We start from the raw sequence: 13,670 nt of genomic DNA, 5'->3' as shown, positions 1-13,670 counted from the left end.
TCGAGCCCCACGTCAGGCTCTGTGCGCAGCAAGAAGTCTGCTTGAGATTCTCTCCCTCTGCCCCTCCCCCCACTTACTTTCTCTCTCCTCTCTCAAATAAATAAATAAATCTTTACAAAAAATAAAGAAGAAACTTGGTTATGTAAAGTTCAGCTCTGGAGGGTCACAAACCATTGTAGTAGCTAAGGTGTTTTTCACCCCACATCTAAATCAGTTTTTGCTCCCTTGGGGACAGTATTGCTCTTGCTAAGAATGTATGTGATAGATGGTATTTTGAAAGGCATTTAAAATATTAGAGTGTAAATACGACTTATCATCTTCTTTTTTTATTTTATTTTTTATTTTTATTTTTTTAAAGATTTTATTTATTTATTTGAGAGAGAGAGAGAGAGAACACGAGAGGGGGGAGGGTCAGAGGGAGAAGCAGACTCCCCGCCAAGCAGGGAGCCCGATGCGGGACTCGATCCAGGGACTCCAGGATCATGACCTGAGCCGAAGGCAGTCGCCCAACCGACTGAGCCACCCAGGCGCCCCCAACTTATCATCTTCTATAGATACCCATTAAAGTGTTAGATTGGTCATTAATTTTGTCCTTAGTTACTAGGAGATTAAAGAATGGTAGCTTTATTTAGCTGAACTGAAAGGTAAACTTGAATTTTATTGCTAAGTTTATTTTTCTACATTTCAAAAGTGAAGTTTTTTGAACTTTATGTTCAGCAGTTCCTGCTTTGCCTGTATTTCTGAATCATAAGACTATCTCATAAATTTCAAAAATTCTATAAGCAGTTAAAATTATTTTAGATTCAACTTTTCCCCTTCTTCCCAAGGTGCGGTTTGATAGCATAGGTGGATTGAGCCATCATATTCATGCACTAAAGGAAATGGTGGTGTTCCCACTTCTTTATCCAGAAATCTTTGAAAAATTTAAGATCCAGCCTCCAAGGTAAGTAATGTTTTAGATGTTTATTATTGTTACTACTGTTAATTTATCAAACTTCAGTTAATAAATGATTATAAATATAAGTATTTTGTATGTATTTATTTGATGTGTTCTAGCAATGAGAATTAGGAACGAAATTTTATTGTTTAGTGTTGAAAGGCTTTGGTACTAAGTGTGTTCTTGAAGTTCACATTTCCGCATTTAAGAGTCAGGCACAAGGTACAAATCTTTATGCAGGCCTTGAATATACAAGTGGATTGCCCAATGGATTTTCCTTAATTTGGCCTCCTAATATTGAGTTGGATTCCTTATGTTGTTTAGTCTTTGGAAACACAATTTCAATTAAGTGTTTCTTTGACTTGATGTTGGGGTAGTTTTGAAATGGTAAGCTTGGTATTTATTTTTATGATCAGATTAATTGCATTTGATCATGAGGTGGCTAGGCTGAGAAAAGGCTAGACGTTATGTTAAAGGAAATTGGGCAGAATAAAATATCCTGAAGATGTACATACAGACTGTTAGGTTTAAACTGCTAAATATTCCTTTTCATTTTCCATCTGTTTCAAGATTATTAAAATCTTATTAAATCTTATTAAAAAGTCCTCCTCTGTTCTCTTAATCAGTAGATTAAAAATGTGGCTTATTCTACAGTGGCTTTTTAAAATCATAAAAGCATTTTATTTGTTTTTTATAGATATAAGTTGGATTTTAAAAATAATTATTACTTTTTTCAAAGTCATTAAAGTAGTATAGTTATGGGAGAAACTGAAACAAAATGGAGAGAGGTAAGCAGAAAGTGTTATAAGTAGAGGGTAATCTTACTCCTTAGGGAGGAACAATTTTGTATATTTTTTATAGGCTTATTTTACACATATATGCGTATGTTAAGTTTATATTTTGTTTATAAGTGCATATAAACATTTAATATAGATGAAATTATTCAGTAATACCTTTATATAACTGTGTTTTACTCTATAATATATTCTAGACACCATATCAATAACGTGTGTATTATTCTTTTTGATATTTTACTAGTATTTTTTTTATAGATGTAACACTATATTTATCTGTGCCTTATTTTTTTAAGATTTTTTTTTGTTTTAAAGAATTTATTTGAGAGAGAGAGAGAATGAGAGAGAGCACATGAGAGGGGTTAGGGTCAGAGGGAGAAGTAGACTCCCTGCCGAGCAGGGAGCCCGATGCGGGACTCGATCCTGGGACTCCAGGATCATGACCTGAGCCGAAGGCAGTCGCCCAACCAACTGAGCCACCCAGGCGCCCTTTTTTTAAGACTTTTTTTTAAGACTTTATTTTTAAGTGATCTCTACACCCAACATGGGGTTCGAACTCACAACCCCGAGATCAAGAGTTGCATGCTCCACCGACTGAGCCAGCTAGGTGCCCCTATCTGTGCCTTACTAAGAGATAGCACTTAATTTTTTTCAGTTTTTCATAGTTAGAATTAATGCTTTTTTGAACATTGATTTAAAATCTGTATTATATTCTTTTGAGTCTTTTTGTATGATACATTCTATGATAAGAAATTTCTGGGTCAGAGGGAAAACACATTTAAAATTTTGATATATCTTGCCAAATTACTCTTTTCTCTGATTTGCCTATCAAAGTTTTGTTGTTGAGAGCATCCTTGAATGCTCTCAGCAAAGTGAAACTTTTGTCTCTATACTACAAAAAGCTTTCCCAGTGTCTAATAAGTATCATATACATTAGGACAAAATTATATGGGTGATGCATCCTTGTATGTTGGTTATTAACGGTGGTGATAGCATTGCCTTACTTCTGTTGATTCTTTTTTCCTTTAGGGGCTGTTTGTTCTATGGCCCTCCTGGTACAGGTAAAACCTTGGTCGCCAGAGCACTAGCTAACGAGTGCAGTCAAGGAGACAAAAAGGTGGCTTTTTTTATGCGAAAAGGAGCAGACTGTCTGAGCAAGTGGGTTGGTGAATCTGAACGGCAACTTAGGCTTCTTTTTGATCAGGTAAGTGAAATCAGCTTATGTGAGTATCTTCTTCAAAATAGAATATTTAATACATTTAGTCTGTAAATATAAACTGTTCACAAGAAGGCATATTTCCAATCAGTGTGTTTAATTTAGGATCGGTAATCTGAATTTGTATGCTTTGGATATATTTAATAGCAGTTTAAATAGTACTAATTTAAGATGATTCACAAAACATTTATTAAAGTGGCTAGTAGGCATATAATACCATGTTAGGTGCTTTTGAGAACCTGGAGGATAACATAGATATCATTAGGTTATAACCTAATTAAGGAAATAGAACAAGCATAAAAAGCTAAATATTTGTGCAAGAAATCTCACAGAGCAGTCTATTATTTTCATGAGCTGTAAATATGGTACTGGAAGAATTCAGTAATGAATGCTGTTTATTTATTTATTTATTTATTTTAAAAGATTATTTGAGAGAGAGTGTGTGTGCAGGGAGGGGGTGCAGAGGGCGAGAATCCCAAGCAGACTGTGCTCAGTGCAGAGCCTGATGTGGGGTTTGATCCCACAACCCTGAGATCATGACCTGAGCTGAAACCAAGAGTCAGACATTCAAATGACTGAGGCACCCAGGTGTCCCAGTAATGAGTGCTTTTAAAAGGCAGGGTTAGGTGACTGAATATCATGTAGGCAATCTTCATTTTTTTTTTATTACTATAGCTTTAACAATATTGTTTCATTAGACTTTTATTAACTTAGTCCTGTTATAAATTCACTTTTGATTATTTGAGCTAGTGAAGTCATTCATATTTGGCAGTACGACTTTTATTTCATAATATCTAAGGAAATTACATGAAATTAAAAAGCTTTCAACAGTCTTTGAGCAGTCATTACTTGAGTTCATGTTTATCAGAGTCCTTTGTAATTGGTAAAGCACTTCAAATATTACTTTTATTTATTTTTAAATTTATTACTTATTTTTTTAAAAGTTTTATTTATTTGAGAGAAAGGAAGCATGGAGGGGGGAGGGTCACAGGGAGAAGCAGACTCCCTGCTGAGTGGGGAGCCTGATGTGGGACTTGATCCTGGGACTCTGGGGTCATGACTTGAGCCTAAGGCAGACACTTGACTGACTGAGCTACCCAGGTGCCCTCAAGTATTATTTTTAGTTAGTATGAGAAACTGCATGTTCTGCATAATGGGAGTAGAAAGAGGAATAGGGTAAAATTTTTGCCTTCAAGGTGTTCAGTGTCTATTGGGAAGTGAAACATAGGCAGTCAGTTTGCTTCAAGAGAATTTACTAATAATTGAAAAATACAAATATAGAATAGTATTGGTGAATGAAAGAATTAGTTTGGGAATGCTGATGTATTGTCCGATGACTTAATTTTAAATTTTTGACAGAGTTATATAATATGCTTTTAGCCCCTTCATACTGGGAGTAGGAATGTCTCTTGGTTTCATTCAAAACTATAGCATAAATTAATTCTCTTTTTAAACCTAAATTTAGTTGATTTCTGTTTCATGGTTTTCTTTGTGAGTAAGTAGGTAAGAGTAGTTGGAATGCTTTCTTTTCTGAAAAATTGCTGATAGTCATTATTGTCTTATTATTTAAAAAAATTTTTTAAGATTTATTTATTATTTTAGGGGTGCCTGGGTGGCTCAGTCGTTAAGCGTCTGCCTTCGGCTCAGGTCATGATCCCAGGGTCCTGGGATCGAGCCCCGCATCGGGCTCTCTGCTCGGCGGGAAGCCTGCTTCACCCTCTTCCATTCCCCCCTGCTTGTGTTCCCTCTCTCGCTCTCTGTCAAAATAAATAAATAAAATCTTAAAAAAAAAAAAAAGATTTATTTATTATTTTAGAGAGAGAGAGATTGAGAGCAGGCGTTGAGGGGAGAGGCAGAGGGAAAGAATCTTCAGCAGACTCCTTGCTGAGCACGGAGCCTGATAGAGGGCTTGATCCCACAACCCTGAGATCATGACCTGAGCCAAAATCAAGAGTCAGACGCTTAACTGACTGAGCCACCCAGACGCCCCAATTATTGTCTTTTTATTTATTTACTTCACTTTTTATTAAAATTTTAAAAATATTTACTTATTTGAGAGAGAGACTGAGACAGCGAGAGAGAGCACAAGTGGGGAGGAGAGAGAAGCAAGCTCCCCAATGAGCAGGGAGCCTGACGTGGGGCTCAATCCCAGGACCCCGGGATCATGACCTGATCTGAAGGCAGACACTTAACCCACTGAGCTACCCAGGCACCCCCATTATTGTCTTTTTTTTTTTAATTTTTAAAAAAATTTTTAAAAAGATTTTATTTATTTATTTGAGATAGATAATGAGAGCACAAGCCTAGACACAGAGGGAGAGGGAGAAGCAGGCTCCCCACTGAGCAGGGAACCTGACGCAGGGCTCCATCCCAGGACCCTGGGATCATGACCTGAGCCAAAGGCAGCCGCTCAACCAACTGAGCCACTTAGGCGCCCCACGTTATTGTCTTTTTAAATGAAAGAGTCCACATTCTTAAATTAAGGACATGATCTATGCAGTAAATGAAATGAAGGAAGTATAATATATTGGCTAAGAGTTTGGTCTTTGGGGGTGCCTGGGTGGCTCAGTTGGTTAAGCCTCTGCCTTTGGCTTGGGTCATGATCTTGGAGTCCTGGGATGGAGCCCTGTGTTGGGATCTGGGATCCCGGCTGTTCGGGGAGCCTGCTTCTCCCTCTCCTTCTCCTGGCCCCCCACCTTCCCCCCGCAGTTTGTCTTCTCTTTCTCTCAAATAAATAAATAAAATCTCTCTCTTTTTTTTTTTTAAATAAATAAAATCTTAAAAAAAGTAGAGTTTGGTCTTTGGTGTCAGAAAAATGTTTTAAGCATGTGGCTTTACTATTAAGTATATAACGTGAAATAAATGAAAACATCTGATTCTTAGTCGCCTCTTCTATAAAACGGGAAATAATACCATTCTCACTGGACTACTGTGAGATTTCACAGAAAGGAAGTATGTAGTGTTTATCACAGTGGAGGGCACATAATATACTATAGTTTGGTATTACAGTTCTACAAGGCTGTAATTCTCAAAAACAGCTGTGTGTTTCATGTATGTAAGAGTGATGATCAAATCTTTATTCTTTGTTTGTTTATTTATTTCAGTAATCTCTACACCCAGTGTGGATGGAGCTTGAACTCATGACCCTGAGACCAAGAGTAACATGTTCTACTGATTGAGCCAGCCAGACTCCCCTATTCTTTTTCTCTTAATACATAATTCTAGTCTTACAAAGTCTTTTCCCCCAAAACCTAAGTTTTGTGGTTGAAATGCCCTTCATTTTAAATTATTAGGGGCGCCTGGCTGGCTCAGTTGGTTAAGCATCCCAACTGTTGATTTTGGTCCAGATCATGATCTCAGGGTTGTGAGATTGAGCCCCACGTTGGGCTCTGCACTGGGTGTGGAGCCTGCTTAAAATTCTCTCTCTCCTTCCTCTGACCCTCCTCACCCTCCCCTGCCCCCAAATTTTAAATTATTAGAAAACACTGGATGAGAGGAAACATGAGAGACTATGGACTCTGAGAAACAAACAGCGTTTTAGAGGGGAGGGGGGATGGGTTAGCCCGGTGATGGGTATTAAGGAGGCCATGTACTGCATAGAGCACTGGGTGTTATATGAAAACAATGGATCCTGGATCAGCACATCAAAAACTAATGATGTATTGTATGGTGACTAACATAAAAAAAAAAAACAAAAAAAAAAACCACTGGATGTTTAATGTATATCATGTCAGTAAAAGAGAAATGGGAAATTCATACCTGGTTTTTAGTAAGTTGAGCTTCCTATGAACCAAGAATTTGCTATAATTCTGAAACAAATTATATAATTGACTAAATTATGTAAAGACTTTTCATTTATAATCTAATATATGTATATATATATATTTTTACCTTCAGTTAAGTTCCTGCTTGATTTAAGATTTAAGTGAAAAATGACAACTGTGAAAGTAATGGAAGAAAACTCTGGAGAGTTTTTGTTTCTAATCTCAGAGTAGGGAGAGTCTAGCTATGGAAGAAAAGATCCACTGTATAAGTTTCCTTTTTAGATTCTGCATTGCAACAAAATATCATAAGCAAAACCAAAAGATAAATATTTAAATGTTTCCCTTGTAGATAAATATTTGTATTTTCTTTCACAGAGAGAGGTTTAATTTTTAAAATAAATAGCTCCTTGAAATCACTAAGCCAAAGACCAATGATCCAATAGAAAAATTGGCAAAGGATATGAACAGAACTTTGATTAAAAAAGCAGTATAAATGGCTCTTAAAGATATGAAAAGTGCTCATTTTTATTGATAATAGAAATAAAAATTTAAAATGAAATGAGATTTTTATCCTAAAAAATTAGTCAGGATTGAGAAATTTGATAATACATTGTTGGTGAGGTTTTTTAAATATTGCTGGTGAGAGGGTAAATTGGTAGATCAGTGGAAGGCAATTTGGAAAATATCTAATTAAATTATAAATGACATTTGCCTTTTAAACCACTTTCAGAATTTTTTATATTGATAGGTTTATATTTATATGAAATGTTAAACATACACAAAGACTTACTCAGGCACTGTTGATAGTAGGAAAAGATTGAAAATAGCCTAAGTGTCCACAAATAAGAGACAAGTTTAATCATGGCACACCCATACACACAGTACGGCATTTTATAGCTGTCAAAAAAGAATGAAGATCTTCATGTACTTATATGGAAACTAATTAAGATATATTATTACATAAATAGACTGTTATTTGGTAAAAGCAATGTGTATACTGTGCTTAAAATGCATCAAAATAGTATGTTTAAAAGTACATTTTTGTGTATGTGTATAAACGACACATATGGAAGAATAAACAGAATAGTAATTGTCTACTGGGAGAGGCCTTGTGGTTGGAGACTGGGTGGTAAGGAGATTGCATTTTTATTGTGTCTTAGCTGCTGCGTGTTGAACCATTTGCTTATATCACCTATTAAGAAAATACAATAATGAAATGTAAAAAGTGAAAACTAATATAAATAACATTTGTTTTCTTTTTATACTAGGCATATTTGATGAGACCTTCTATAATATTTTTTGATGAAATAGATGGATTAGCTCCAGTTCGCTCCAGCAGACAAGATCAGATCCACAGGTGATTTTTCTTAATCTGATTATGTTGGATTCTTTTCACTCACTGACATAGTAGTTGGCCTTAGTCTGTGGCTAAGTGCTAGGAGGCTTATAAAATGTGAACTGTGTCCTTGAGGAAGACTCCTTTCACTTAGCTCAGGGGTCAGCAAATTACGACCTGTGGTCCAAATCTAGCCTTTTGCCTGTTTTTGTAAAGTTTTATTGGAACATATTCACATTTGTACCTTTTGCATTATATGTGGCTGCTTTTGTGTTTCAAAAGCAGAGTTGCATGAGTAGTTGTGAGAGAATGATTGTATGGCCTCTTGCAAAGTTTAAATACATTTACTTTCAGGCCCTTTACAGAAAAAGTTGCCTAATCCTAACTTAGCATGTTTTTGAAATGTATATTAATATTTTGTTCTTTTCCATTTCTGAGTAGTAGTCTTTGGGAAGGGAGGGAGGGACAAAGAGAGAGGGAGGGAGGGAGGATGTATCTATGTACCACAATTTATTTATTTGTTAATCTAGCTGATGGAGATCTAGCTCACTTCTATTTTTGGCTATTGTGATAACGCTACTATGAACATTTGCATACTTTCGTGTGCACATACGTTTTCATTTCTGTTGGGTAAATATCTAAGAGAGGAATGGCTAGATCCTATGGTAAATGTATGTTTAAATTGATATTGTTTTCCAAGTGGTTGTACCATTTTATAGTCTTACTTGTAATGTATGAGAACTTGGGTTGCTCTTCATCCTTGCTAACATTTGGTATTGCTGTTCTTGTTAACTTTAGCCATTCTAGTGGGTGTGTAGTAGTGGATTAATTTGAATTTTCCTGATGACTAATAATATTGAGCATCTTAGTATGTGGTTATTGCCCATTTATATATTTTCTGTTGTTAAGTATCTTAAAATCTTTTATTACCACCCCCTTTAAAAAAGAGATCAGATTATATGTCTTACTATATTATACAATTTCTTTATGTACTCTCAAGACAAACCCTTTGTCAGAGCTATGTTTTGAAAAATTTTCTACTCGTCTGGCACTTTTTTGCTTGCTTAACTATGATTTTTGAAAAGCACAAGATTTTAATCTTGGTGAAGCCCATTATATAAATTTATTTGTGTATGTATTTTTTGTGTCTTGAGAATAATTGCCTAAACCAATTTGTCAACAATTTTGATTTCTTTTATCTTTTAAAATGTTAATAGTTTTAGCTCTTAAAATTTGCTCAGTGATTTTTTTTTTAAGATTTATTTATTTGAGAGAGAATGTGTGTGCTTGTGGGTGGGGGGAGGGGCCAAAGGAGAGGGAGAGAGAGAATATCAAGCAGACTCCACAGTGAGTGCAGAGCCCAACTCAGGGCTCGATCTCATGACCCTGAGATCATGACCTGAGCCAAAATCGAGTTGGCCGCTTAACCAACTGAGCCATCCAGGCGCCCCTAGGGTGTTTTTTAAATAGATGCATTGCCTATTGTTTTCATAATCTGACACACTGTATTTAGTTTGTGTAGTCCATAAATAATTATGTAATTATTGACATGGATGAATTGGAGAACAACCGTATTTGTTTTCTATTTGTGTCAGTTGTTTTTTTTTTCTGTTTTTCCTTTCCTGCGTTTTTAAAAAGAATTTTTGAAGATACTTTAGAATCTCCTTTTTATTTTACTGTTGATTTTTTTATTGAAATATAATTGACATATAAAACATACTATATAAATATGCAGTATTGACATTCTGAAAGAGTACACTTGACAAATTTTAATGTATGTATATACCCATGAAACCATAACTATAATCAAGATAATGAATATATCCATTTCCCCCCAAAATAGGCATTTACATTTCATGTGACCATTGATAAAGTTAGGTTTAAATTTATTATCTTGATGATTGTTGTCTATTTGTCCATCTGTTCCTTGTTCCATTTTTTTCCCTCTTGTTCTTCCGTCCTTTGATTAATTTTTTTTTTTTATGATTCTGTTGTGTGGTTTTTTTGTTTTTTGTTTTTTAGATTTTATTTATTTGATAGGGAGCACAAGCAGGGTGAGCGGCAGGGAGAGGGAGAAGCAGGCTCCCCGCTGAGCAAGGAGCCTAATGGCGGGGCTTGATTCCAGGACCTGGGATCATGACCTGAGCTGAAGGCAGATGCTTAACCAACTGAGCCACCCAGGCGCGTCTCCATTGTATTTCTTGTGTTAGCTTATTATGTTTTATTATTTTCATGGTGGCTTTAAGGGTTATCATTTACCTTAAAGTGATAATATGCCATTTCACATATAGTGGAAAACCTTTAAATAGTATGCTTTCATTTTTTCGTTCTTGGGATTTGTGCTATTGTTGTCGTAAATTTTTATACCACACACTCTTTCAGAGATTTAAATAATAATACTAATAACCATAGTTGTCATCATCATACTTAAAGAATTATTCATGTAGCTACCATTTCTGATGTTCCTTATTTTGTGGCTATCTCTATTTCCATGTGCTAGAATTCTCTTTCTGCCTACATTTCTTATAGTGTAGGTCTACAGGGCATAAATCCTTTCAGCTTTTCCATGTCTGAAAAGGTCTTTAACTCTTTATTTTCTTAAAGATTTTATTTATTTGTTAGAGAGAGAGCGTGAGTGCACAAGCAGAGGGGAGCGGCAGGGAGAGGGAGAAGCAGGCCCCCACTGAGCAGGGAGCTTGACGTGGGGCTCGATCCCAGGACCCTGGGATCGTAACCTGAGCCAAAGGCAGACGCTTAACCGACTGAGCCACCCAGGCACCCTGGTCTTTAACTTAAAAAACAAAACAAAACAAACAAACCTAATGAGTTTTATTTTATATATTAGCTCACTGATATATAAATATCAATATTTAGTTCATCAATAAAAGTATAATAGTTTCATATATTGTAAAATTTACTCATTTCAAGTATAAAATGCAGTGATTTTTAAAATATACCAACTGGGGCGCCTGGGTGGCTCAGTTGGTTAGGCGACTGCCTTCGGCTCAGGTCATGATCCTGGAGTCCCAGGATCGAGTCCCGTATCCGGCTCCCTGCTCCGCGGGGAGTCTGCTTCTCCCTCTGACCTTCCCCCCTCTCATGTACTCTCACTCTCTCTCTCATTCTCTCAAATAAATAAATAAAATCTTTAAAAAAATAAAATATACCAACTGATACAACCATTAGAATAAAGCAATTTTAGAACATTTTTCTTCCCTCTGTAAGATCCAGTATGTCCATTTGTAGTAAATCCTTGTTCTTCACCCTAGCCAACCAGCCTTTTCTGAAAACATTTCATCTAAATGGAATCATACAGTATGTAGTCTCTTGTATCTGGTTTCTTTCAGTGAGTATGATTTAGCATGTGTCACTGTTTTTTCCTTTTTTATTGATGAATAGTATCAACTGTTTGGATAAGGCACACATTGGATATGTATTTAGGTTGTTTCCAGTTTGGGGTATTATGAATAATGCTGCTGTGAACATTCATGTGCAAATCTTTGTGTGCACATATATTTTCATATCTTTTGGGTAGATACCTAGGAGTTGATTTGCTGGGCTGTATAGTACTTTTATGCTTAACTTTTTGAGAAAAAGCCTATTTTTTTTTTTTAAGATTTTATTTATTTATTTGAGAGAGAGAGAATGAGAGAGAGCAAGCACATGAGAGGGGGGAGGGTCAGAGGGAGAAGCAGACTCCCTGCCGAGCAGGGAGCCCGATGTGGGACTCGATCCAGGGACTCCAGGATCATGACCTGAGCCGAAGGCAGTCGCTTAACCAACTGAGCCACCCAGGCGCCCAAGAAAAAGCCTATATTTTTGAAGAATATTTTCTCTAGGTATAAAATTCGAGTTCTACACTTTTTTTCCTTTCAGTACTTAAAGACGTTGGTCCACTTCTCCCTTACATTGTTTCAGTAAGGACTTCTGTTGTCCTCTTTGTTTGTAATAATGTGTCTTTTTCTTTTGACTGCTTTTAATATTTGTTTTCTGCTTTAATGGTGGTTTTGTGCAATTTATTTAATGATATTCCTTGGTAGAGTTTTCTCCATTTTTTTTTCTCATTCTTGAATTTGAGCTGCTTAAATCTGTGAGCTTCTAGTTTTCTTCATAGTCGTAACATTTTTGGCCATTATTTCTTTTTCTATTTTTTTTTTTTTTTTTAAGATTTTATTTATTTGACACAGAGAGCGAGCGAGCACACGCAGGGGGTGCAGCAGGCAGAGGGAGAGGGAGAAGCAGGCTCCCCACTGAGCAGGGAGTCCAACAGGGGGCTTGATCCCAGGACCCTGGGATCATGACCTGAGGCGAAGGCAGACACCTAACCGACTGAGCCACCCAGGCGCCCCTTGGCCATTATTTCTTAAAATATTTCTCTGTCTCCCTTGTTACTGTCTTTCCTGTCCTTGTGGGCCTCCAGTTACACTTAAAAGTTGCTTGGTCCTGTCTCACAGTTCACTGATGATAAGTTAATTGTGCTTTTTTCTCTTTTTAAAGATTTTATTTTTTTAAGTAATCTCCACAGCCAGTGTGGGGCTCAAACTCAACTCCGAGATCAGGAGTCACATACTCTACCAACTGAGGCAGCCAGGCACCCCTAATTTTGCCTTAAGCCAGCTCTTCAATGTTTCAGTGTTTCATTTTGGGAAATTGCTTTGGAAAATTAGTCAACTAATTTTCAGTGTCTAGTCTATTCTTAATCTGGTTCATTATATTTTTTGTCTTACAGATTTTTATTTTGATCTCTATAAATTCTATGTGGGTTTGTTTTGTATCTTCTATATAAAAATACAAGAAAAATACAAGAAACTTCTCAACATATGGAATATAGTTATAATTACTACTTTAATGTCTTTATTTATTTTTAAAGATTTTATTTATTTATTTTTGAGAGAGAGAGAGCACAAGGGAGGGAGAGGGGCAGAGGGAGAAGCAGGCACCCTGCTGAGCAAGGAGACCAATGCAGGACTCAATCCCAGGACCCTGGGATCATGACCTGAGCTGAAAGCAGACGCTTAACCAACCGAACCACCCAGGCACCCTACTTTAATGTCTTTATCTGGTAATTGTAATATCTTAGTTTGGGGTTGATTTTATTTGATTGATTTTTCTTATTATATATATATTATATTCTTCTTTGTGTACTTGGCAATTTTATTGGATGCCAGATATTATAAATTTTGCCTTGTTGGGTTCTAGTAGAATATTATGAATAAATATTTTCGAGTTTTTTGGGGGGCACAGTTAATTTACTTGAAAACAATTTGATTCTTTTTTTAAAAAATATTTTATTTATTTATTTGACAGCGAGAGAGATATCGAGAGAGGGAACACAAGCAGGGGCAGAGGGAGAGGGAGAAACAGGCTTCCCGCTGAGCAGGGAGCCTGACATGGGGCTCAATCCCAGAACCCTGGGATCATGACCCGAGCCGAAGGCAGATTCCCAATGACTGAGCCACCCAGGTGCCCCGAAAACAATTTGATTCTTTTGAATCTTGCTTTTAATGTTTGTTATGTGGATCTGGAGTAGTGTTCAGTGTAGCAAATTATTCCCCACTAATGAAGGAGGGTCCTTCTGTGTATTACTTGCAGTGACCTGTGAATCATGAGGTTTACCAGTCTG

The 13,670-nt window shown here is 36.4% G+C and overlaps 1 protein-coding gene across 3 annotated transcripts in view; it reads left to right on the top strand.

Moving 5' to 3' along the window:
• The window catches only part of ATAD2B (ATPase family AAA domain containing 2B), a 160,539-nt gene that overhangs the window by 48,966 nt on the left and 97,903 nt on the right, over nt 1-13,670 (top strand). For all 3 annotated transcript variants that reach the window (XM_035000670.1, XM_035000669.1, XM_035000668.1), the window contains exons 11-13: nt 828-943; nt 2,761-2,935; nt 7,980-8,068. In XM_035000670.1, coding sequence (XP_034856561.1) covers nt 828-943; nt 2,761-2,935; nt 7,980-8,068 — 380 coding nt within the window. The remainder of the gene's footprint in view (nt 1-827; nt 944-2,760; nt 2,936-7,979; nt 8,069-13,670) is intronic.

Source organism: Mirounga leonina, unplaced genomic scaffold (genome assembly GCF_011800145.1).
Source record: "Mirounga leonina isolate KUSES-001 unplaced genomic scaffold, KU_Mleo_1.0 Mir_125, whole genome shotgun sequence".
Classification (NCBI taxonomy): domain Eukaryota; kingdom Metazoa; phylum Chordata; class Mammalia; order Carnivora; family Phocidae; genus Mirounga; species Mirounga leonina.
This window is presented reverse-complemented; position numbering and strand designations above follow the sequence as displayed.